We start from the raw sequence: 25391 nt of genomic DNA on the forward strand, positions 1-25391 counted from the left end.
ACAATAGTTTAAACCTTGTTCTCCAACGGAACTTTAAAGCGTGACATCAGGCGGATGTAAACAAGAAAAAGGCGCCAGGATCGTGTTTTTCCTGAAGCGTGGGCTGTTGGAAGAGGACCAGTCTCTCTGCAGCACATTGCCGCAGCTTTAAAAATGTCTTCAACTCAGTATTTTAGAGAACTAATCAGCGAGCGACTAACAGCCGCTGCTGAGGAAATATTCACGGAGTTTGAAAAGACCATCGTCCAGTACGAAGAGGCGATGGATCGTCAGCGCAGACTGCTGGAAACCAGCCGGAGACCGAAAAGAAACCCGCGTAAAAGAGGTATGTACGGTACAGATGTTTGTCCTCAGGATGTTTGCCTTGTCCATGTTTTATTAAATCGTAGCAAAGGATCACTAACATGAGGAAACGAGATAAATAACTCGTGGCTACGCAGTAATTCAGCGCATTTTTATGTACATGTAAATTTTATATGTTGGGCATAATAATTATTATTATGCAACAATAATCCCCAGATTGGCATTTGATGGAACCACATTTTAAAATAATTGTCGAATCATTTGTCTAACTTTGTGCAGGTTTAATTATAAATACATCAACCCAGGAGTAACAAAAGGTAAAAAGGCTTACAAATAGTTTATTAAAAGTACCAGAAAGTACAGAAACTAAAATAAAACGGGAAACAACTCAGCTACACAAAGGAAGCGACACCGTGACAAAAAACAGGGAATTTCACAGTAATATTAATTTCTCTAGACCTGTTTGTCTTGTTGGACTGGCTGTTTTTTAAGGCCTTAACAGCTGATTGAGGTGGTGAAAAAGTACAAACAATGAATACAGCACATGGAAAATAAAGACAGGAACCGCCTTGCCAGGTACAAAGTTTCTTGTTAAATATGAAATCACCGGGTCTGTTGTTCATTGCACATAAAACCACAGGCACCCCCCACAGTTATCCCCACCCCGTCGCGGACGAAGCTTCTTGTGGAGAATGAAATGACCGGACCAATGCAAACTTTGTTCTTGTTCTTGCGGCCTCGAGAACAAGAACAAACTTCTTGCTTCTCACAGAATAATTTACCAGCTTTCCTCTCTGCTACAAGGAGTACAGACCACATATAAGCTAGATCCCAGATTAACCTGCTTTTAGCAGAACATACAATAGAATGAAAGTTAATGTCAGTGGTACTGAGATCGTTTAGATTGAACCAGCTGCAGATTATTGATTGTGCTGGTAGATGGTCTGCAGAGGGGGCAGATGAGTCCTGGTGATCCTGGACCAGTCTTCACCGCTCTGCAGGCGTTTGCTGCCGTACCACACGGTGATGCAGCTGGTCAGGATGGACTCAACCACGCAGCTGCAGAAGTTTCTGAGGATCTTTGGTGACATGCAGAACTTCTTCAGCCTCCTCAGGAAGTCCAGCTGCTGCTGAGCTCTCTTCACCAGCTGTGTGGTGTTCAGGTGAGGTCCTCGCTGATGTGGACCCAGATATTTAAAGCTGCTCACCCTCTCCACGTCCGGCCCGCGGATAAGCAGCGGCCGGTGCGTGTCAGGCTGATCCGTGAATGAACTGCTCTGCATGACGCGACACTGCGTCTTGTTTGCTTTATGCCTTCAGAAGGCGGAAGAAGAAGTAGTTCCTACCTACCAATCCTGAAAGTATAATTATATAAATGCTGGTATAGGAGAAATAGATATTTTACTATTGTTGTGCACATCATTACTATTTATTCCTCTGGGATACTTACATCAAGTCTTAGGCCCGTTTTTACTTATTCATTCATTTATTTATTTATTTTACTGGGACACCTATGGAGAAGTAAAAGTGTCACAATGAATTAATTAAAAATATAATTAAATAATGACTTAATGTGTCATTAATTAGTTAAAATACAAATAAATGTATGTAAAAACATATATTTATTTAACAGTTTAATTATTTCATGGTCCTGTGCGTATATATATAATATTATATATATTTCCCCTCCCTGCTGCCGCGGTGCGTCTGATCAGGAGACAGAGGGTTAATGTCTGGAGCCTAAGAAAGAAGAACCGACATATTTCTTTCTTTGTTTAAACTCATGCAGATGGTACAACATTGTGATTTTTGGACGGAAAACTGCTCCCAAAAGACAATGAAGAACTTTTTATTTATTTTTTTATTATTTATTTATTTAAATAAATGTGGGTTTAATTTAGGCAAGACAGCAAAGGTAAGACATGCTTTCTGACTTTTACAAGCGTGCAGCATAAATCGGGTCTTCTTCTGCCTCTGGTTCGGTGAATCTTGGTCATATTAAGATGAAACTTCCAGCTGTGGAATCTGTGAGATGTGAGCTTTCAGTAGAGGAGTCGTTTGTTCATGTTCATGGGGAAACATCATCTGTGTTTACATGTTTTTCAGACTTCGTGTACCTGGTCTTTAAATTGTTTGTTGTCTTAATGTCGTAGATAAATTCTTTATCAAAAGGGCTTGCTGATATTAGGAGTCTGCAGACAGAGGTCTTAATGATCTTCCTTTATTCGGCCGAACAGGGGGACACCCCTTCAGGATCAAAGACCACGTACATTCATTTCTCCAAGCTTATATAGTCTCCCTGACTATTTCTGTATACACACACAGCCTTTTAGGGCTGACTGGTTGACATCATTTTGATATCATGTTATAATGTCATACTATTAATATTCTGCTTACCAAGGACAGTACACCTGTTGTTTTTCATTACAACTCTGATATATTAATACTTCCACATTAACTGTGTTTGTTGGTGGTAGAAATGGTTTTACTGAGCTGGTAGCTGAGATTCTGGACTTTCTGTGGATACCACACATGTTTATAGTTACATCTACAGACCTGATGCTACACCCGGAAACCAGATGTTAACCCTTAACTCCCGGTAGCGGAGGCTGCAGGTGCAGAGGTGAAGCTAAACAGTCAAGCTAAGAATGAAAGTTTAGAGAATTTATATCCAGAAATCTTATTTAAAAAAGAAAAACTGAAATATCAGATGGTCATAAGTATTCAGACCCTTTGCTGGACACTCATTTACCTCACATGCTGTTCATTTCATCTGATCCTCCTTGAGATGGTTCTACTCCTTCATTGGAGGTCATCTGTGTTTAATTAAACTGATTGGACTTGATTAGGAAAGGCACACCTGTCTATATACGTCCTTACAGCTCACAGTGCATGTCAGAGCAAATGAGAATCATGAAGTCGAAGGAACGGCCCAAGGAGCTCAGAGACAGAACTGTACATGTCTGGCCAAGGTTACAAAAGAATTTCTGCAGCACTCAAGGTTCCTAAGAGCACAGTGGCCTCCATAATCCTTAAACAGAAGAAGTTTGGGACGACCAGAACTCTTCCTAGACCTGGCTGTCCAGCCAAACTGAGCAGTCGTGGGAGAGGAGCCTTGGTGAGAGAGATAAGGAAGAACCCAAAGATCACTGTGGCTGAGCTCCAGAGATGCAGCAGGGAGATGGGAGAAAGTTCCACAGAGTCCACTATCCCTGCAGCCCTCCACCAGTCAGGGCTTTATTGCAGAGTGGCCCAACGGAAGCCTCTCCTCAGTGCAGACATATGAAAGCCCGCATAGAGTTTTCCAAAAAAAACACATGAAGGAATCCCAGACTATGAGAAATAAGATTCTCTGGTCTGATGAGACCAAGATGGGACGCTGTGGCGTTAATTCTAAGTGGTATATGTGGAGAAAACCAGGCACTGCTCATCACCTGCCCAGTACAATCCCAACAGTGAAACATGGTGGTGGCAGCATCATGCTATGGGCGTGTTTTTTAGCTACAGGGACAGGACGACTGGTTGCTGACGGAAAGATGAATGCGGCCAAATACAGAGATATCCTGGAAGAAAACCTCCTCCAGGTTTCTCAGACTGGGCCGAAGGTTCACCTTCCATCAAGACCATGACCCCGAGCACACAGCTAATAACAAAGGAGTGGCTTCGGAACAACTCTGTGACCAGTCTTGACTGGCCCAGCCAGAACCCTGACCTAAACCCAATTAACCATCTCTGGAGAGACCTGAAAATGGCTGTTCACCAACGTTCACCATCCAACCTGATGGGACTGACGAGGATCTGCAAGGAGGAATGGTAGAGGATCCCCAAATCCAGGTGTGAAAAACTTGTTGCATCATTCCCAAGAAGACTCCTGGCTGTACTAGCTTAAAAGTGTGCTTCTACTTAATACTGAGCAAAAGGTCTGATTACTTATGATCATGTGATATGTCAGTTTTTCTTTTTTGGATGGATGGATGGCCCGCCCTTTACCCTTGTTGAGGACGGAGGCTTTTCTCTCGTCTGATTCAGCACTTAGAGCCACGGTTTATGATGCAGAGCTGCCGCTACTTTGCTGATGTGCGCCTTCCATCTAAGTTTGATGCTGTTGCCAAATGTATTCACACATAATATCAAATCGTTGTTTGATATCTTTAGAAAATGTTTGAGAGACACGCCAAGAGTTTTTCACTGGAAAAAATCAACATATTTCATTTCGGTATCGACCTTTAGTAGCTGAAGGTTATCGGTTTAACAAAATGGTTATTGTGCATCACTCATCCTAACAGGTTCATTTAACTGGCTCAGAGCCACCAGTTCTCCCCTGTTCACGTTAGACCTGCATGTCAGCCCTGTGGACCTACCAGTGCCCCCCTGTTCACGTTAGACCTGCATGTCAGCCCTGTGGACCTACCAGTGCCCCCCTGTTCACGTTAGACCTGCATGTCAGCCCTGTGGACCTACCAGTGCCCCCCTGTTCACGTTAGACCTGCATGTCAGCCCTGTGGACCTACCAGTGCCCCCCTGTTCACGTTAGACCTGCATGTCAGCCCTGTGGACCTACCAGTGCCCCCCTGTTCACGTTAGACCTGCATGTCAGCCCTGTGGACCCTGGCTAAGCTGAACAGAATGTGTTTTATTAAATGTTTCTACAACCTCTTTAGTCACCTGTTTGTTCTTTTGTCCCTCCAGAACCTCGACGGCAACATGTTCATACAAAACAGAAGATCCTCAGTGACCAGCCAATCTGGAACCACAAGAGGAACTCCAGTCTGGACCAGCAGAAACCAAAACCTGTACAGATTCCAGTGAATCAGGATAAAGTCTGCCTTAGTCCAGAGATGCTGCAATTTGTATTAAAGCGGAAAACTGATTCCTTTGTGAAGCTTCAGAGCCGACCCAAACCTGAAATACGAATCAGTCCAAGTCCTGTTGTCCAGTATCAGTACAAGAACGGCAGTCTGGACCAGCCGACACCAAAACCTCTACAGACTCCATTAGAACAGGATGAGGTCTTCATCAGTCAGGAGGAAAAGCAGCAAATACTTAAAAAAAAATCTGAGTCCTTTATGATGCTTCCCACCAAAACCAAATCCCAAAAACCAATCATTCCAAGATATGTTGTCCAGGAGAGTACCTCCAGTCTGGACCAGCAGAACCCAAAACCTCTACAGATTCAAGAACTGGACAAAGTCTGTATCAGTGAGGAGGAAAAGCAATTCGTATTAAAACTAACTGATTCCTTAATGATGCTTCAGAGCCAGCCCAAATCTGAAGAACCAGTCATTCCTACACCCAGTGTCCAGTACCAGGAGAGTACCTCCAGTCTGGACCAGCAGAACTCGAACCCCCTACAGGTTCCAGAGGAACAGGACAGAATCTGTATCAGTCAGGAAAGAGGGCAGAGAATATTAAAACAGGAAACTGATTCCTTAATGATGCTTCAGAGCCAGCCCAAATCTGAAGAACCAGTCATTCCTATACCTGTTGTCCAGTACCAGGAGAGTTCCTCCAGTCTGGACCAGCAGAACCCAAACCCTCTACAGGTTCCACAGAAAAGGGATGAGGCCTGCATCAGTCAGGAGGCGAAGCAACTCGTAATAAAACTAACTGATTCCTTAATGATGCTTCAGAGCCAGAACAAATCTGAAGAACCAGTCATTCCTATTCATGTTATCCAGTACCAGGAGACAAGCTCCAGTCTGGACCAGCAGAACCCAAACCCTCTACAGGTTCCAGAGGAACAGCAAAAAATCTGTATCAGTGAGGAGGAAAAGCAATTCGTAATAAAACTAACTGAGTCCTTAATGATGCTTCAGAGCCAGTCGACATCTGAAGAACCAGTCATTCCTATTCATGTGGTCCAGTACCAGGAGACAAGCTCCAGTCTGGACCAGCAGGACCCAAACCCTCTACAGAAAAGGGATGAGGCCTGCATCAGTCAGGAGAGGGAGCAGCCCAAACTCAAATCTGAAGAACCAGTCACTGGAAGACATGATGTCCAGTTCTTGAGGGAGATGGATCCTCATCACAGATTGATGGATGTTACCTGGCAACCCATGGTGAAGTTACACAGGATAGGTTAGTCACACTGTCTGCTTCAGCTTTGACTAAAACACGGTGACTGGAAAAAGAGGAATCATCTGTGCACCTTTTCTAATGTTTTAAACATATCAGGGCTGCAACGATTAGTCGACGTCGACAAGAAAAATAGTCGACAACAAATTTAACCTTCGACTGTTGTCAGCAATAAACAAAAAAATCTACAGAGTGAGACATCGTCTTCTTTTTTATCTCTGCTGAGAGTTGCACACGCACATTAAAGTCCGCCGGGGGAAAAATATGGCGGCGGACCAGGGAACTAAACGGCGGCCGAGGACGTCAACAGTCTGGGATAACTTCACGTTAAACTTATAAAATAAATTAAATACACGTGAGGTTTGTAAAGCGGACCTTGTGTACGACGGAAGTACGTCTGCAACGCTCGACCACTTAAAGAGGAGGAACGTCGGACTTACATAACAACCTCATGCAAGATTTCAAAGCTGAAAGTGAAATAAGATCCATTTATAATAATCATGAGATCCATAATCCGATTGGTCGACTAGTCGTTTTAATAGTCGGTGACTAATCGACCATCAGAATAGTCATTAGTTGCAGGCTTAAAATGTAAAGTTGCATAAAACAGAGAAGCGAACTTTAAACTCTTCTGCAGTCTCATAGTTGATCATTTAGACACGATTACACAGTTACAGTCCAACACTGCTTTTTATCCATCTAAAGAATCGACTCTGGCGGGACGTCCTGCCTGTTTCCTGGTAATGACGTCACATCGTCAGTTATTCCATCAACTGTATTACTTTTCCACAAAATTATTCCGAGTTCTGTATTTTTCCAGTATAGTCCTTATGAATGTCTGTCCGCAAACTCCTCCTTCGAATATGAAATCTAATTTGTGGTCCAGCCATGTGACCTTTCTGTGAACCCCGTGTAATCGGTTGGACCTGTTACGTATGTTAGGGGTGGGACTTCAACGCATTATTTACAATTACTGATTACAAACAATGGCCACATAAAACAAAATGAACAGGTTTGATCGTAGTTTCCAAACAACGCAGCACGTTTGTCAGCGCGCGGTTTCCAGTACACCGATGACAGCGACGCACACGTCCCAGCTTGGGGCTATATTCAGCCAGTTTTCAGACCCCTGTAGCGTTTTCTGGCTAACAAAGCGGGTAGCAGCAGGTCTACAGACCTCGGTCTTACAGCTGCAACTGAAGGAGTTATCATGACGGAACATGTAAAGTTTTATTTGAATATTTAAGCACAAGTTCAGAGTGTAGAGTCACTAGAAGATGGTTTTACTAACATTTTCTTATTTCCCACCTAGAACTTCCAGAGCAGCGCGTTGGTGGGGAGGACATCAGTGGCCAGCAGTCCTGTGGGAAAGAGAGCAACTGCAGTCTGGACCAGGAGGATCTACAGCCTCCACCCACTGAAGAGAAGCTAAATGAACAATGCTTCAGTCAAGACGGAAAGCAGCTTGTGCAGAAGCAGAGTGATGCACGTATTGTCACGCCTGCTTATAAGGAAAATGGTCAAAGTGAACCAGAACAGAACAGGGACCAGCTCTTCTCTCTCAACTCTCCCTCAGCTGAGAGCCAAAAACAGGGGCGACGCAAGCGTCACATGACCACAAATCCTGATGCAAAAGTAAACCGTTCCCTTCCAGAGAACATCTGTATGACAGATAAAGGGAAGAATTCAGAAGCAAGAGACACTTGGGCAAAGCCTGAAAAGAAAAAGCTTCTGCAGAAACGTCAAAGAATCCTGGACAGAGAGAAACCTCACCCTTGTGAGACATGTGGGAAAAGATATTCTCATTTACCAGCATTTAAAGCGCATTTAACCGGCCACGTGCGAAGAAGGAACCTTCATCCTTGCAGATATTGTGAGAAAGCATTCAAACACCCATCATTACTGAAGTTTCACATGACAACTCACACAATCGAGAAGCCGTATTCCTGCAAAGTCTGTCACAAAGATTTCTGCAGCAGCAATGCTCTGAACACCCACGTGAGAACTCACACGGCTGACAAGCCGTATTCATGCACAGTGTGTCAGGAAACGTTTGCTTGGCATAGCTCCCTGGTAGACCACATGAGAACACACACCACTCAGACACCATATTCATGCAAAATTTGTGGGACGGGTTTATGTAGTAATGAAAGCCTGAGGTTCCACATAGCAAGTCATACGGACGAGAAGTTCACTTAAGATGTGTCCCAAAGGGAAAAGTGCCATGTGGAAGTTTTTACATCATCACTGTAGATCAAAGCTGTTAAAGAGCTTCGTTTCAGTGCACGTTTCAGTGCACGTTAGAGCTGCTTATCAGTGAGGAAGATGAGCCTCCTGTAGATCAGATCTTCTCCTGACCGTCATGTACTCCGTCTTCAGCATCTCATGGAAGAAGAAAATTACAAAAACAAGCTTTTTTTACTTTTCTTGGTTATTAAATGTTAATAATCTGAGATTTATAATCATCCACATGCACTGTCGTTGCTGAATGTTCATCTTGTTTTACTTTAATAAAATCCTCTTTTCACACACTGATCATTGCCGGTTGTTTTTCTGATCTCATGTTTTGATCCGAACAATAACAGCTTGTAAAGTGATGATGGAGAACACCAGGTCCAGCCTGAAGTCTGTGCTGGTGAACTGTGGTGCGACTGGATGGAGATCAGCTGTGTGAGAATATCAGCTGTGATCCAGTCAGAGTGTTTGCAGCTTCATGTTTTCTTGTTGGTGTGGATCTGCTGCTCGTGTCAATCCTCCCACAGCTGGAACCACAGAGACTCTGATAAAACAGGAATGAGCAGAATCCATCTGATATGAAGCTGTGGTCTGAATACCACTTCCCTCCTCTTTGAAGAGTAGTCAGATATCTGTGTTCAGGTTTTTGTACAGCCTCTTCTACACTTTGTATCACTGTGTTGATAGAGCACAGTAGTAGAGAGCTGTGTCTGCCAGGGTTAGCTCGCTGATGGTCAGGCTGGTTGTTGTAGACGATGTTTCTGAGGAATATCGCTGATCAGGAATGTAATCACCGCTCCATGATTTTGCTCTTTTCCAGAGTATAAACTGAGGAGCCTGAAGGTCAGAATGATGTTTGTACCAGTGGAGGTAAGGAGTACTATAATCAGTCTGATATCTACATGTGAGTTTGAGAGGTCGTCCTTCTCTTCCACTGACTTCATCTTGATCAGGAGAGATTGTGTCTGCAGCTTTTAGTCCTGGAAAAAGTAGAGAAAATGAAGCCATCAGACTAACATTGTCCATGAGGCTGAGAGGAGAAGACAGTGGAAAATGTCTCCTGTACAGTGTTACTCTGTGGACATTCACAACTAAATCAACTGTAGAACTCTGTCAGTTCAATTTACAAGATGATCCAAAGATGATTTTCATTCTATCAGAGCAAAGAAAGCAGAAAGTAGTGAAATGCAGTCTGTATATGTGGTTAATGCAGCAGCTTCAAGCAAACTTTAATCCCTGTTCTTAAACTCACCTAGAATGTGAGATAGAAGCAAAAAGAGGTAAAGCAACATGTCTTTGGAGTTCTTAAAGCCAGACACACAGCAGATGAACAATGTTCTTCCACTGCAGTAGAATGAGGAAGAAATAATGTCATTGGATGAGCTGAAGTTCAGTGGGCGTGGCCATGATGTTTTCAGTTCAGCTCAACCAATCAGATTGTTTCCTGCTTCCACAGCAGCTCTGTCTCTGTCTCTGATCTTTACTGCTTCATTTCTCTCTTGTCTTTGTCATCAGTCCAATGACTCAACAATCAGAGCTTTAACAGTGTGTGAGGCCCTCTAGTGGACGTTGTGGAGTATTGCGTTGTCTTTGCTCCAAAGGTTTTTGTACAGAGTTTTGCTGTTTCCTGTCACTGTGGGCTTCACAGCACAGTAGTACACAGCAGAGTCAGACACATGAAGCTTCTGAATCTCCAGAGGAACTGATCTGATGCTGGAATTCAGTGTTGAAGAAAATCTCTCCTTGAACTCTTCTTCAGTTTTCCCTTCTCCAATATTAAAGCGGCTCAGCATGAATTTGGGGCTGTTGTTTCCATCCTGTTTGTACCAGTAAAGGTAATGATTTTGTGAACTGGTGTTATATTGACATTGAAAAGTTACTGTCTGTCCTTCAGCAGCAGTCACATCTCCTTGTGGTTGCAGGACGTTGTCCGTTTGTCCTCTGCATTCTGTAAAACACCAACAAACAGTATCAGTGTGCAGATAAAGAATCATGTCAGTGTTGGACTGATATGAAAGAAACAGAGTTGTGTTCATACCAAGGCACACAGCAGCCAGCAGCACTGAGATGAACAGAGGTGTCATATCTGCAGTGTTGAGGAACTGGGAGCTACAGCAAGTATAAAGAAGGCTGTGATCTCTGGTTAGTCTTCATCAGCACTAAGTTGGTGGATTAGAAGGAGGAGCCTGATCACACTGACAGGACTCCTTCACAGCTCTGTTATTCCCCCGACCGACAACTTTCCACTCAACACGTCTTTGTGCTGCTCTGCTTCCCTGGTACAACGTGTCTGCTCGCAGCCTTCAGCAGGATTTACCACAACAGGAAGCTGGATTATTTCATCACATCTACTCCTGAGTTTATATCATGTGCTGTTTTTACTCAAATACACCAGTGGAAGTTCACTTTTTTCTTCATGGAAAGGCTGTAAAAATAAAACCGTATTCCCAACCATAATTCCAAGACAGTTGGGCCTCTGTGTAAAATGTAAATAAAGCAGAATCTCATCAACTCATATTTTACTCCCAGTAGAAGATAAACAACATATCAGATGTTTTCATCTGATGGAAAATATGAGGTGATAGTAAATCTTATGCAACAACATGCCTGAAAAAAGTAGTTCCAGGGTGGTGTTCAGCATGGTGTAAAAAGTAGTTCCAGGGTGGTGTTCAGCAAGGTGTAAAAAGTAGTTCCAGGGTGGTGTTCAGCATGGTGTAAAAAGTAGTTCCAGGTTGATGTTCAGCATGGTGTAAAAAGTAGTTCCAGGGTGGTGTTCAGCAAGGTGTAAAAAGTAGTTCCAGGGTGGTGTTCCGCACGGTGTAAAAAGTAGTTCCGGGGTGATGTTCAGCACGGTGTAAAAAGTAGTTCCAGGGTGGTGTTCAGCAAGGTGTAAAAAGTAGTTCCAGGGTGGTGTTCAGCATGGTGTAAAAAGTAGTTCCAGGGTGGTGTTCAGCAAGGTGTAAAAAGTAGTTCCAGGGTGGTGTTCGACATGGTGTAAAAAGTAGTTCCAGGGTGATGTTCAGCATGGTGTAAAAAGTAGTTCCAGGGTGATGTTCAGTAAGGTGTAAAAAGTAGTTCCAGGGTGATGTTCAGCATGGTGTAAAAAGTAGTTCCAGGGTGGTGTTCAGCATGGTGTAAAAAGTAGTTCCAGGGTGGTGTTCAGCAAGGTGTAAAAAGTAGTTCCAGGGTGGTGTTCAGCATGGTGTAAAAAGTAGTTCCAGGTTGATGTTCAGCATGGTGTAAAAAGTAGTTCCAGGGTGGTGTTCAGCAAGGTGTAAAAAGTAGGTCCAGGGTGGTGTTCCGCACGGTGTAAAAAGTAGTTCCGGGGTGATGTTCAGCACGGTGTAAAAAGTAGTTCCAGGGTGGTGTTCAGCATGGTGTAAAAAGTAGTTCCAGGGTGGTGTTCAGCAAGGTGTAAAAAGTAGTTCCAGGGTGGTGTTCGGCATGGTGTAAAAAGTAGTTCCAGGGTGGTGTTCAGCATGGTGTAAAAAGTAGTTCCAGGGTGATGTTCAGTAAGGTGTAAAAAGTAGTTCCAGGGTGATGTTCAGCATGGTGTAAAAAGTAGTTCCAGGGTGGTGTTCAGCATGGTGTAAAAAGTAGTTCCAGGGTGATGTTCGGCACGGTATAAAAAGTAGTTCCAGGGTGATGTTCAGCATGGTGTAAAAAGTAGTTCCAGGGTGATGTTCAGCACGGTGTAAAAAGTAGTTCCAGGGTGATGTTCAGCATGGTGTAAAAAGTAGTTCCAGGGTGATGTTCAGTAAGGTGTAAAAAGTAGTTCCAGGGTGATGTTCAGCATGGTGTAAAAAGTAGTTCCAGGGTGGTGTTCAGCATGGTGTAAAAAGTAGTTCCAGGGTGATGTTCGGCACGGTGTAAAAAGTAGTTCCAGGTTGATGTTCAGCATGGTGTAAAAAGTAGTTCCAGGGTGGTGTTCAGCATGGTGTAAAAAGTAGTTCCAGGGTGATGTTCAGCACAGTGTAAAAAGTAGTTCCAGGTTGATGTTCAGCATGGTGTAAAAAGCTAGATTTTACTCTGGAGCTGATCCGATTAAATTTAAGGTCGACGTCTATTTTCACCCCAAACTGTTGGTAGTCGATTTCAAATAGGGGGTCAAGGTGCCGAAGTCCACATGGTGGGTGTCACAAGACCCAGTGGTTGGAATAACATGACCTCTGATTTTTATCATTAAAACTGAAAAAGTCCAGGACCATCCATACTGTGGTGTCATCAGAGCAACCCAAGCAGGCTGAAGAGAGTGGCAGCCATAAAAGAAAAAAAAAACAGGAAAGACAGCGGATAGGAAAGGAAGGAAAAGGAAAAAAAAGGAAAAAAGAAAGGGAACAAAGGAAAAGAAAGGTAAAAAAAAATCACTTTATGCTACGCACCTAACTGCCAATAGATTATATTATCTCTGTTCTCCTTTGTTCTTGGTAATGTTATCTTTATAACCACAATGTCTTTTCTTTTTTTTTTGCCAAGTTATTTAACTATATTTTTTGTAACATGTCATTCTGCTGTCTTTATGTTCCTATGTGATCATTATGTCTGTAAACCGCATTTTTCTGGAATAAAGATTGAAAATGAGAGAGAGAGAGAGAGAGAGACAGAGACAGAGAGCCAGCCATGTTTTCTCTGTGGAAGTTAGATCAGACAGTCTAACGTGGACCTGAGTGACCAGGAATGGGAGTGGACATGCAACATTACATTGCAGTTATTTAGCTGACGCTTTTATCCAAAGAGACTTACAATGGTTAGGCAGTAGCATTAAGGGTTTTGCTTAAGGACCCAACTGGAAGGTGTTAGTATTTGTTTGCTGGGGAACGGATGGGAGACGGATGCTCTGCCAACTGAGCTATCCAGCCGTTAGCAGCAGCAACAGCTGAGAGACGAAGGGCGGCGACTCAAACACAAATAAAGAGTTTAAAATAAAGCCAAAAAAGAGCAGACAGCCGGTGCAGTGGAGCTAAAGCAGGAGAAATATGGTCTCTCTTCCATATTCCCGTTCAGAGCCGAGCAGCAGTTCGGGAAGACTGAAAAACACAGACATGAACGATTGAGCCATGATTTAATAACAGCATGGATTTATGTTCTTTTCTACCTGTCTTAGTGGAAAAATCTAATTCGTTGTCAAATGCTCCTCCAGGTGTTTTTGATTTACTTTTCCAGCCTTTTGTTGCTCCTGTTTCAACTTTTTCCAGACGTGTTGCTGCATCAGATTCACTATCAGCTCATGTTTTCCATCACATGGTGAAATGTGTCAGTTTCATCATCCGAAATGTTTTTATCTTCTACTGGGAATAAAATATGGATGATTAGATTTGGGAATCATTATATTCTGTTTTTATTTAAATTTTAAACAGCATCCCAACTGTTTAGAAATTGTGATTTTTATTAATTTAACCTGCCAGTAATTACATGCTCTCATATTCACAGGTTTATGTATGAGCACCTGTTTATTTGTTGTTCACAATCTCGTTTTGCTTTTGTTGAATGCAGAATAAATACCTAATAGATTATATAATAGGCTCTGATTAAAGATTAAAAGAAACTAAAACGGATGTTTGAGGTGGAATAAAAGTCATCGGTCCTCCCCACCCGGAACTTCCCAGTGTGACACCAACCGGAAGTAAACAAGCCGCTAGCAGCATCGTTAGCTTTCCTCGTGTGAGGACGGAGCAGGAAGACGGTTGTGTTGTCGTCTCTCAGCTGAATATTTCAGTGTTTCAGCAACAATGTCTTCAGTTCAGCATCTGAGAGAGTTTATCAGCGAGCGACTAACTGCTGCTGCTGAAGAAATATTCACAGAGTTTGAAAAAAACCATCGTCCAGTACGAAGAAGAGATCGATCGTCAGCGCAGACTGCTGGATATCACCTGGAATCCACAGATAAAGTTAATCAGAACAGGTATGAAACACTGGGATGGTCTGAATGAACTAACACATGGACTCATGGAGGATCCTGATCAGAGCTCTACGGTACATTTAGTTTAGATTTATTTGCTTTATTTGTCAGGGACCATGTAGAAAACCTGATCCACAAGGTAAAGATGCTCTGTAGCAGATTCCAGCGTTCTCACTAATTCCCATCTGTAGTCCACGTGGCAGCATTTAGTTTTAGACTGAGAGGAAAATGATGCTGCAGCTGCAGTTTCAGGCAGAAACACTAAGAGAGACGCTGAGATGCCACTGTGGGCTGGTTGCAGACGTTTCACATCTCTACCACCCCAATGCAGATATTTGCAGGGACGTAGTTAGCAGGAAATAATAGAAGCTTTTCACTGTACTTCAACACTTCTTTCCACTGTTGCCAACTCCTCAGTAAGAAAAGTAGCTATTGGCTGTCTTGAAAGTCGCTAGAAGTCGCTAAATGACGTCATCGCCTAATTTGCATAATTGGCCATTTGCCTGTAATGTAACGGCCATTGTAGGAGAAAGAAATAACATCATGGAGAGACTAAAGGAGAGTCAAAAACACCCTAAATATGTTTAGAACTACAAATAGTTTTTTCTGTTGATTCTTGGTTTGTTTTTTTGTTTTGTTTTGTATTTTTGTCATTGAAATAGGCCATCACTTTTAAAAATAAGCTTTGATAACCTTTGTCGAGATCCACATTACATGAATCAATTTTGTCCTTTATTGTTAATTGTTAGAATATTAAATTTAACCGAAGGACTGTTAAGTTGCGTGGAATTGCTCTATGTCTAACCCTCCTCCTTTATCTGGGCTTGGGACCGGCAAAGTAACACAAAAGAGACACTTTGGCAGAGTTAGTTTTTTTTCTTTAGTTTTCTTACTTTTAGTTTAGTTTCTAACCTTATGCTGCACTTAGAAGCCTACAACTGATGTATCCATCAACTGGCTCCTTGAGCACATCAATATTTGCCATTGGATTCAGCACCCTGCTACTCCCAGACTTTATCAGGCTAACCAAGCACAGCTTGAAGCTTGAAGCTGTCAAGACGTTTAGGAGGATCTACCTGCTCACCCTCAAAAGCCTTGATGGCCAACTGTACCTCACCAAGCACTGACTTCAAAAAAGTCAGATACAAGATGTTTTGAGGATCACTGTAAATGGAGTATAAAACTTCAGCCATGTAACAGTGTTCACTGGACTTATTCACTGCAATTATTTATTTTAGTAAGACAGCGAAAAAAACAATTACATTTACATCCCGCTCTGTAAGCCAGGGCGGGATCAGCGGCGCCTTTGCGCATCACAATTCATTTTCAGTGTGTAAGTGAGCGGTGTGGGTCTCCTCTCTGCTGCTCCGACTGCAGCCTCTGCCTGAGCGACTGTGAGACTGACCGCCTTAGTGAGTGTTTTGGGACGGGGAGAGGCTCCTGCAGCACACGCTGCTCGTTCACGACAGTAACTGCAGAACAACATGTGTTTTCAAAGAGTCTCCAAAACACCAGAAAGTCTCCAATAACTACAGTGAAAGTCGCTAGATTTGTCGCTAGTCGCTTTTGACAAAAAAAGTCGCTAAGAGGGTTTGGAAAGTCGCCAGATTTAGCGAGAAAGTCGCCAAGTTGGCAACACTGCTTCTTTCTTTCTACGTTTTTACTGACATGTTTCTGTAGTTACCGTCATGTGTTGCTGCTACTAAGAACTTCATGGGTAAATCCAGAGTAATTATGAAGCTGTTGAACAGTAGTTTCCTCGTATTTACCCATTTGAACTAGCTGCAGTTACCGGGTAAGTAAGTGAACTTCACATGTTCTTACTGGGTAAATACCTAAAACTGACTGATAATTTGGTCCTTTCAGGAAAAAAAGCTTCATTTTCATCTTTATTTGGGGAAGATGATGTTCCCATTTAAAATGAGTGTGTTTTGTAGTGATGGGACTTATGGCTCTTTGAAACGAGTCATTCATTCGGGAGTCGTCACTTCAAAGAGTCGTTCAAAAGACTGGTTCTTTTATGTTTTGCATTATTTTAAAAGAGCAGTGTTTTAATCCTACAATAAAACATTACATTACAATTTAAGGCATATTAAACATATTAAACTTTTCCATGCAGCAGCCCACCTGTGGAGGTCTGTTTGGTCCAGCAGGACCCACCAAAGATTTCATGCAGTAAAATAAGCCAACAAGCAGATTTCCAGCCAGATAAACACACTGATGAAGTCACAAAGTCTCCTCATCAGCTTTAACCTGGACTAAGAAAATGTTCCTCATTGGCCCAGTTTACAGCTGTTTCTGAGCTGGACCAGGACAGATGTGGACAGATGTGGACGGTAGCCTACGTGTACAGACTAGTTTAGCTGAGCAGCAGCAGTACTGAAATATCCACCTGTCACTTTAACACAGCACATAAAATGAACTGGTATTTTCTCTGTGGTAGCAGGAAATCCCATATAGACCCTGTATGTCCAAGGCTGGAATAACCAGTAGCTTTTATGTTTGGGCTGATGGGAGATGGAACAGTACAGCAACAAACCAGGTGGTTGTTTGCAGTTGCACCAAAAACCATGTGATATGATCGCTGTGACACCGTTCCAGGTCACATTATTGGTTTTCCTGCACACTTTACAAAAAGCTTCCCGATCGTTCCCCATGAGCGGCTAAAGCCGGTCTTTAAATGCCGGGTCAGCGAGCCAAAGTTGTGGGACGGAACGTGGCTTGCTAGCATCAACATACTAGAGCTGTTCCGACACCACGCATGCACACAACAGGTCGGACAGCAGAACCGATCGAGGCTTTCAATGCCGGCCCAGGTCCTGCCGTCCTGCTCACACGTATATATCAGGACTGGATGTCGTCACTAATTTCCTGAATCAATTCCATTCACAACAACCTATTTCAATTCGATTTCGATTAAATCTGATTTGATATCGATTCATTTATACCTGATTATGTAACATCACCTGTTTTTCTTCAATATTAAAGATGATCTCAGTTAACTTTTTAATATATAAAACACTGAGTGCATCTACTTGTCAATCAGTTTTCTGGGTTTCTATAATTTACTATCCTTTGGGGTCATTGGAGGACACAAAATTTCCCTCCCAAAAACTACTATTAAAAACATGACAGAAGATAATTTTTTTCCTTTTTTTTTTTTTTTTTGGCTCAGATGTTTTAATCATCTTCATTCATAATAAAAAATATCAATCAAATATAATCATTCAAATTATTATTAACCATTAAAATGCCCATTTTGAACACAGTCGCTATTTTGATTAAAAAAAATAAAAAATTTCAGCTCTCACTGGAGCGATTTCCAGCAGAGTGTGAAGTGGCTGGGATGAGAATCAGCACCTTCAAGTCCGAGATTATGGTCCTCTGCTGGAAAAGGGTGGAGTGCTCTCTCCTGGTCTGCAATAGGGTCCTGCCCCAAGTGGAGGAGTTCACGTATCTCTGGGTCTTGTTCACGAGTGAGGGAAGGATGGAGCGGGAGATGGACAGGCAGATGGGTGTAGCGTCTGCAGTGATGCGGACTCTGCATCGGTCTGTCGTGGTGAAGAAGGAGCTGAGCCAAAAGGCAAAGCTCTTGATTTACCGGTCGATCTACATTCCTACCCTCACCTATGGCCACCCGCTATGGGTAGTCACCGAAAGTTCAAGCGGCCGAAATGAGTTTCCTCTGCAGGGTGGCCGGGCTCTCCCTTAGAGATAGGGTGAGAAGCTCAGTGATCCGGGAGGGGCTCAGAGTAGAGCTGCTGCTCCTCCACATCGAGAGGAACCAGATGAGGTGGCTCGGGCATCTGGTTAGGATGCCTCCTGGACGCCTCCCTGGTGAGGTGTTCCAGGCACGTCCCAGTCAGCTCCGAGGCCCCGAGGAAGACCCAGGACATGCTGGATGGACTACATCTCTCGGCTGGCCTGGGAACGCCTCAGGATCCCCCTGGATGAGCTGGTGAATGTGGCCGGGGAGAGGGAAGTCTGGGTTTCCCTGCTGAGGCAGCTGCCCCGTAACCCGACCCCGGATAAGCGGCAGAAAATGGATGGATGGATGGAAAATGAAATAAATACAATTTTAGTTTTTTTTTTGTTTGTTTGTTTTTTTCAAATAATAGATTTTAGGTGTTTTAGTTTTGGCGGATTTTATGTAAAGATCACTCTTAGATTAACTAAAAAGTTAAGAATGATTTTTTTCAGTCAGATTAATGATTTGCTATCCTTCTGGGTCATAGGGGGACAAATGAAGACTCACTGACTCCCTTTAAAACCACATTTTTTCATCTCTTGTCTAATCCTATAGCTCTTGATAAATTATTTAATATAATCATCTGAAGAGATCAGGACCTTTTCGTCTTAGTTTACAAGATTTTTTATTATTTTCAGTCCCAGAGGGTTCAAACTGAGGTGGGAAAAAGGGCTTTCATGATGATTTGGAGGCAGTTACATGTGTTTGTAGATGGTCTGCTTCATTTGAGGATTTTAATTAGTTTTACATTTACTTTAAATGTGTTTTATAAACTCAGTTTGAATGTGTGTTTGTACATTTTAAATGTGCTGTTAAACTCTTGGAAAAGAGATTTTTAGTCTCAGTGAAGCTTGTAATGGTTAAATAAGTAATAATATAAATATTAAGTCCTATTTTTTCTTTTTTAGGAACCCTAGTAATTAATCTAAACTAAAATCTTTCTTCATGGTTTTCATTTGTCCCTTTATCCCTCCAGAGGTTCCACATCAATATGTCTACAAGGTGGATGAAGCTCTTCAAGATGACCAGCAGCTGTGCAACCAGAACTCAAACCTGGACCAGGAGCAACCAGAGTCTGCTCGTATTAAAGAGGAAGAGGAGGAACTCCTCAGCAGTCAGGAGGAAGAGCAGCTTTGGCTGAAGGATGAAACTGTGAAATTTCAACAGCTCATCCAGGGGAATCCCGAGGCGTTCCCAGGCCAGCCGAGAGATGTCGTCCGTCCAGCATGTCCTGGGTCTTCCCCGCGGCCTCCTCCAGATGGGACATGCCCGAACACCTCATCAGGGAGGCGTCCTGGAGGTATCCTGACTAGTAGGGCTGCACAATTAATCCGATTTTGGCCACAATTAAATTCACCTGATCGTCAACGATATTTACATTCAAAGTGCGTCTCTGCTGCATCTCTGATCACGTACATTCTCACCCTGTAGTCTGCCAACCACCAGGAGGCCAACGCAAGGCCAAAGCTTCATTAAGCTGCCTAAATAACAAGGGCGCAGTAACACACCCCTTTAACAGCCGGCAGCTGGTTGTACTCAGTGCTGCCAACTAGGGCTGCAACGATTAGTCGATGTTGTCGACAATGAAAATACTCGTCAACAAATTTAGCCGTCGACTATTGTCTGCAAAAAAAAAAAAAAAAACTACAGAGTGAGACATCGTCTTCTTTTTTTATCTCTGCTGAGAGTTGCACATGTGCAATAAAGTCTGCCAGAGGAAAAATATGGCGGCGAACTAGGGAGCAAAATGGTGGCCGAGGACGTCAAAAGTCTGGAACAACTTCATGTTAAACTTATAAAATAAATTAAATACATGTGAGGTTTGTAAAGTGGACCTTGTGTACGACGCAAGTACGTCTGCAACGCTCCAACACAAAATAGCAAAAAGAGCAAAAGGGAAAGGAGATAAAAAGATCACAGACAGAAGGAAACGACCCTTCAATCCACACCATTACCAGACAACAAACTGTTATACCTGTACATGAACACACAAGAAAACCTCCTACAACTTTTACAAAAGCAGAAACACACACACAGAAAAAACAGAGCTGCCAGTCATTAAGAGTTTTTAAATAATAACCAAATCAAAAAGACATAACAGCGACCAGATACTAACTCACAGGAAAAATACAAAAAAAATTTTTTTATGATTATCGCTTAGTATTAAAACCCACTGGACAACTCAGTGACTGTCAGCATGCAGAGCATGAGAAACAAGGAGTGATCAGTGATGAAGAGTGGTGAGTGAGATCATGCAAATACGACCACGCCTCCACGGAGGCCACAGGCAGACCGGAGGCCACAGGCAGACCAGGGCCTGGGCCGGGCCCTCAGCAGCAGACCCGGAGCACTAACCCATGCCACCCCACCACGAAGATGACTCCAGCCCCACCCGAAGGGCGGCAGAGGAGAGCCCCAGCAAGAGCCCCCCACGGTCCCAGGGCACAGGCCCCAGTGGGCCAAGATCAGCAGCCGCCGGCCCCGCCAGGGACCGGCCACCCAGGGCAGCCCAAGCGAAGGGCCCCAGGAGCCCAGAGGCGGCCGCCCCACCCCCCAAAGGCAGAGGGCCCGCAACATGCCTAGGAGGACCAGGCCCCCCCAGACAGCCACCCGGCGTAGGCCAGCACACACCCCGATGTTCCAGCCGCACACCCCGGGAACCAGGGTACTATCGGCCCCCTCCCCCCACTCCCCATCTACTTCAACCTGCACCCCATATAACCCCACACTCACACCCTCCCCCGTGCCGCACCCACAATCACTCACCACCACACAATCACGCCACACACAACCCACCCACCATGCCCCGTGGGGGACACCCCAGGCGGACCAGCGGACAGCGAGCCCCAAGCACCCCCCCTTCACCCAACTCCCATAGAGCCAGCAGCCCACCAGCGCAGCCACCCCGGGACCCGGGCATGCACACACCTATTTCCTTGCACACTCCCACTCATCCTAACTCACATATGCCCTCTCAGCCCCACCCAAAAAATATCAACACTCGCACAGCGTCCAACCCTCCCACTCTCACTCCCCAGACACACCCCCACTCATCCTAACACATGCATACGCACGCACACAAACATACCCCCCCATTCACACAAACATCCAAAGTATAGACACACACAACATATAAAAGCATCCCTGTCTCACACCCCAGCACCTCCCCCTATAATCCCCCAAATCCCACTCAGCCCTCCTTCAAACCCCTACACCCCCCCTGCCCCCGGGCCATACCCTGGGTCCCAGGGTGTCAACCAGACACCAGGGCATGCTCCAACCCACACCACGGCAGCACATCCGGGCAGGCCCAGACCCCAGGCACATACGGAGCCCACCACCCCGGAGGGAGGAGGACCACCCCCGGACACCAGAGCCCAGAACCCCCACCCCAGAATAACCCGGCCCAGGACCGACGCCCACCAACCCAAGCACCACCAGTGGCCTCACCCCCCGCCACGAGGCAACTCCAACCGCTGGCCCCCACAGCCCCAGACGGGGCCAGACTCAGAGCCACCCCCACCGCAGAGCAGCCGGGTCCCGCATCACGGGCAACCACAAAGAACCCGCAACCACCAGTCACTCCCAGCCATTTCTCAAACCCCCATAGCAACGAGGTCACAGTCCTCCACCTACACTAAGTGATGGAACTAAGCACAGGGGACCAGAAGGAATGAGATTCAGCCGAATAGTTCTTTAAGGAGGCAGACATTGTCTCACTACTGATGTGGTCAACTAAGAGATTCCTAAACTGCTGAATACACAGATTATTTTTGTTTTTCCAGTTCACAAGGATAGTTTTCTTTGCGATGCATAATGCTGTGCGTATCATGTGTGCAGAGTTAATTGCCATATTAATGTCACCCAAGTCACCTAGTAGACATAGTGCGGGGATTGTAGGAATATTACATTTAAACCATGTTGACATGTCCACACATACCTGAAGCCAGAACCTGCGGACAGGTGTGCAGGACCACAAGGCATGGAGGTAGTTATCTGGTGTGTTTTCATTGCAGTGTGTGCAGATGTTTGATTGTGACAGACCCATCCTGAACATCCTTTGTCCTGTATAATGAGTTCTATGCAGAATTTTGAATTGTATTAGTTGCATATTTGAATTTTTAGTCATTTTAAGGGTGTTTAAACATATTTGTAACCATTTATCTTTATTAAAGTTACTGGATAAGTCACCCTCCCATTTTGAAGTTGGAAGACAGATTGAGTCTTCTAGTTTAGATAATAGTCTATATGTTTTTGATAATAGCTTTGGGGCATTGAGATTCGTGAATTCTGCCACCCTAATAGGTAGCTGTAAGTTTAATTGATTAATGGTATATTTTTACATATAATAGATTTAAGCTGGTGATATTCTAAAAATGTTTTGCTACTGATTCCATATTGTGAAGTGAGAATATTAAATGATTAGAAGTTTCCATTTTCTATTATATGTTCTAACTGTTTTATTCCTTTATTTTTCCATTGAGTAAAATTGATAAGCTTTTTGTTTTGCAGGATGTCAGGGTTGTTCCAGAGGGGTGTAAACTTACATGGAAAAAGTGAGGATTTGGTTATTTTTAGAAAATCCCACCAAGCCACTAAGGAGGAACTGATATTGATGCTTTTAAAACACTTATGTGTTTTGATGGTTGAGCTGATGAATGGCAGGTCAGAGATAAACACATCCTCACACAATGCTTGCTCTACATCTAACCATGATTCATCCAGACTGAAAGTTTAAGCCATTTGGAGATATACTGCAGCTTGTTAGCTAAGAAAACATGATTAAAGTCGGGTAGCTCCAATCCGCCTCTATCTTTAGTCTGTTGTAAAGTTTTTAGACTGATACGTGATGGCTTATTTTTCCATAAAAATTTAGAGATATGGGAGTCCAGTGACTTAAACCAACTGGAGGATGGTTTAGTGGGTATCATTAAAAACCGATAGTTTACTTTAGATAGAACCATCATTTTAACTGTGGCAACCCTCCCCATGAGTGATATGGGTAAGCGCCTCCACCGTGAGAGATCATCCTCTATTGCTTTAAGTAGCTGGACATAATTTAGCTTTGTTAGTTCTGATAACCTGTGGGAAACGTTTATGCCTAGATATCTAATGTTTCCAGACTGTATTGTAGTGTTGGGTATGTTTTGTAGGTCACAGTTGATGGGCATAATAATAGTCTTAGACCAGTTAATAGAGTAGTCAGATATTGATGAGAATGTGTTAATAAGTGTGATTGTCTGGGGGAGAGACGTCGGTGAGTTCTGGAGAAAAAGTAATACATCATCAGCATAAAGACTTATCTTGTGTTCTATATTTTTGGCATGGATTCCTTTAATCTCTTTATTTTGTCTTATGGCAGCAACTAGGGGTTCAATAAAAATAGCAAAGAGTGATGGAGAAAGCGGGCAGCCCTGTCTGGTGTCTCTCTGCAAACAGAAGCTTGGAGAGGTTTGATCATTGGTCTTCACACATGCATTTGGGTTGTTATATAATATTTTTATCCAATCTATGAAAGATGACCCAAACCCAAATTTGTTTAACGTTGCAAATAAAAATTTCCAGTTTACTCGGTCAAATGCTTTTTCTGCGTCTAAAGAAATGACTGGATTCCAGATTATGTAGAGTAGAATAATCTATGATGTTAATTAATCTACGCATGTTAGTAGAGGAATGTCTACTTTTAATAAAGTCTGTTTGGTCAGGATGTATTATTAGAGGGGTTATTTTTTCTATTCTTCTGGCCAAAGCTTTGCTAAATTTTTTGAGATCTACATTTATTAATGAAATTGGACGGTAACTGGATGGAAGTGTCGGGTCTTTACCTGGTTTTAATAGTAGAGTAATATTGGCTAGGTTCATATTTGAAGGTATTTTTTGTTTTTCCTTTATTTCTAATATCATATTGTAGAAAGTGGGTGCCAACGTTGTCCAGAATTCTTTGTAGAATTCTGCTGGGTAACCATCTGGACCTCGAGCTTTATTGTTGGACATATGCTGGAGAGCTTCATGGAGTTTGCCGACTGAAAGGGGGGAATCCAAGACCATTTTATTTTCATGTTTTAATTGTGGAAGATTGATGTTACTAAGAAATTTATCAATGTTGTCATCTGTTGTAGTTAGTTGTGATGTATATAATGTTTTATAGAATTCTTTGAAAGTGTTATTTATCTTGTCAGGGTCGTGGCTGATGTTTCCTTCTGGATCTCTGACAGAGGAGATGGTTGTTTTCTCCTTATTTGTTTTTAACTGATTAGCCAGGAACCTTCCAGATTTGTTGCCATGCTCAAAATTCTCCAAGCGAAGTCTTTGCACCAAGAACTGCGTCTTTTTATCTATTATTTCATTAAATTCAAGTTTAGCTTTCCTTATAGCATTTAGTGTGTGTTCTTCTGGGGAGACATGGTAAGCTCCTCTAAGGAATTAATTCTGAGTTCTAACTCTGAAATTCTCAAAGTTTCCTTCTTTTTCTTATGAGAAGAGAAGGAAATTATTTTCTCTCTCATTACTGCTTTTCCTGCTTCCCAAAGAACACACACTGAAGTTTCTGGCAAGTCGTTATTTTCTAGATATAAGGACCATTCTCTTTTAAAGTAGCTGATAAACTCAGGATCTTTAAGTAATGACGTTATAAATCTCCAGTTTCTAGTTGCTGGTTCATTGCTCTTACTTCTCAGAGTGAATGATACTGGTGCGTGATCACTAATGCTAATAGGATGGATTCTGATTTCTGACATGTCATTCATCAGCGAGCAACTAGTTAAGAAATAATCTAATCTAGAATAGGAATGGTGAACTGAAGAGAAGAAGGTGTATTCTCTTAGTGTGGGATGGTGAGAGCGCCAAGCATCACAGAGACCAAAATCCTTCATGTACTGTTTTACAGTTTTTGAGGATTTCCAGACTCGATGAGCTCCTGTGGTACTTTGTTTGTCCAGTATAATGTTAAAATCACCTCCTATAATTAATGTGTTATCTGAGTGACCATAGAGGCGAAGAGGGAGTGAAAGAAGGAGGGATCATCTACATTTGGACCATATATATTTGCAATACATAACTTAACATTTTTAATAGATAATGTAACTATTATAAATCTGCCTTCTGGATCTATGATTGTATTATCTATGTCAA

General features: G+C 43.1%; 1 protein-coding gene and 1 long non-coding RNA gene across 2 annotated transcripts; both read left to right on the forward strand.

Annotated features, from left to right (window-relative positions):
* Positions 1 to 130: 130 nt before the first annotated feature.
* LOC121645007 (zinc finger protein 202-like) lies at positions 131 to 8811 on the forward strand. The gene is made up of 3 exons (XM_041993282.1): positions 131 to 325; positions 4993 to 6381; positions 7691 to 8811. Exons 1-3 carry the CDS (start codon positions 154 to 156, stop codon positions 8575 to 8577), a joined length of 2448 nt encoding a protein of 815 aa, XP_041849216.1. The 5' UTR covers positions 131 to 153; the 3' UTR covers positions 8578 to 8811.
* A 10766-nt stretch (positions 8812 to 19577) lies between these two features.
* LOC121645226 lies at positions 19578 to 19845 on the forward strand. The gene is made up of 2 exons (XR_006011396.1): positions 19578 to 19649; positions 19692 to 19845. It is a non-coding gene; the product is annotated as an uncharacterized LOC121645226 (long non-coding RNA).
* Positions 19846 to 25391: the final 5546 nt, after the last annotated feature.

Source organism: Melanotaenia boesemani, chromosome 8 (assembly GCF_017639745.1).
Source record: "Melanotaenia boesemani isolate fMelBoe1 chromosome 8, fMelBoe1.pri, whole genome shotgun sequence".
In the NCBI taxonomy this organism is placed as follows: domain Eukaryota; kingdom Metazoa; phylum Chordata; class Actinopteri; order Atheriniformes; family Melanotaeniidae; genus Melanotaenia; species Melanotaenia boesemani.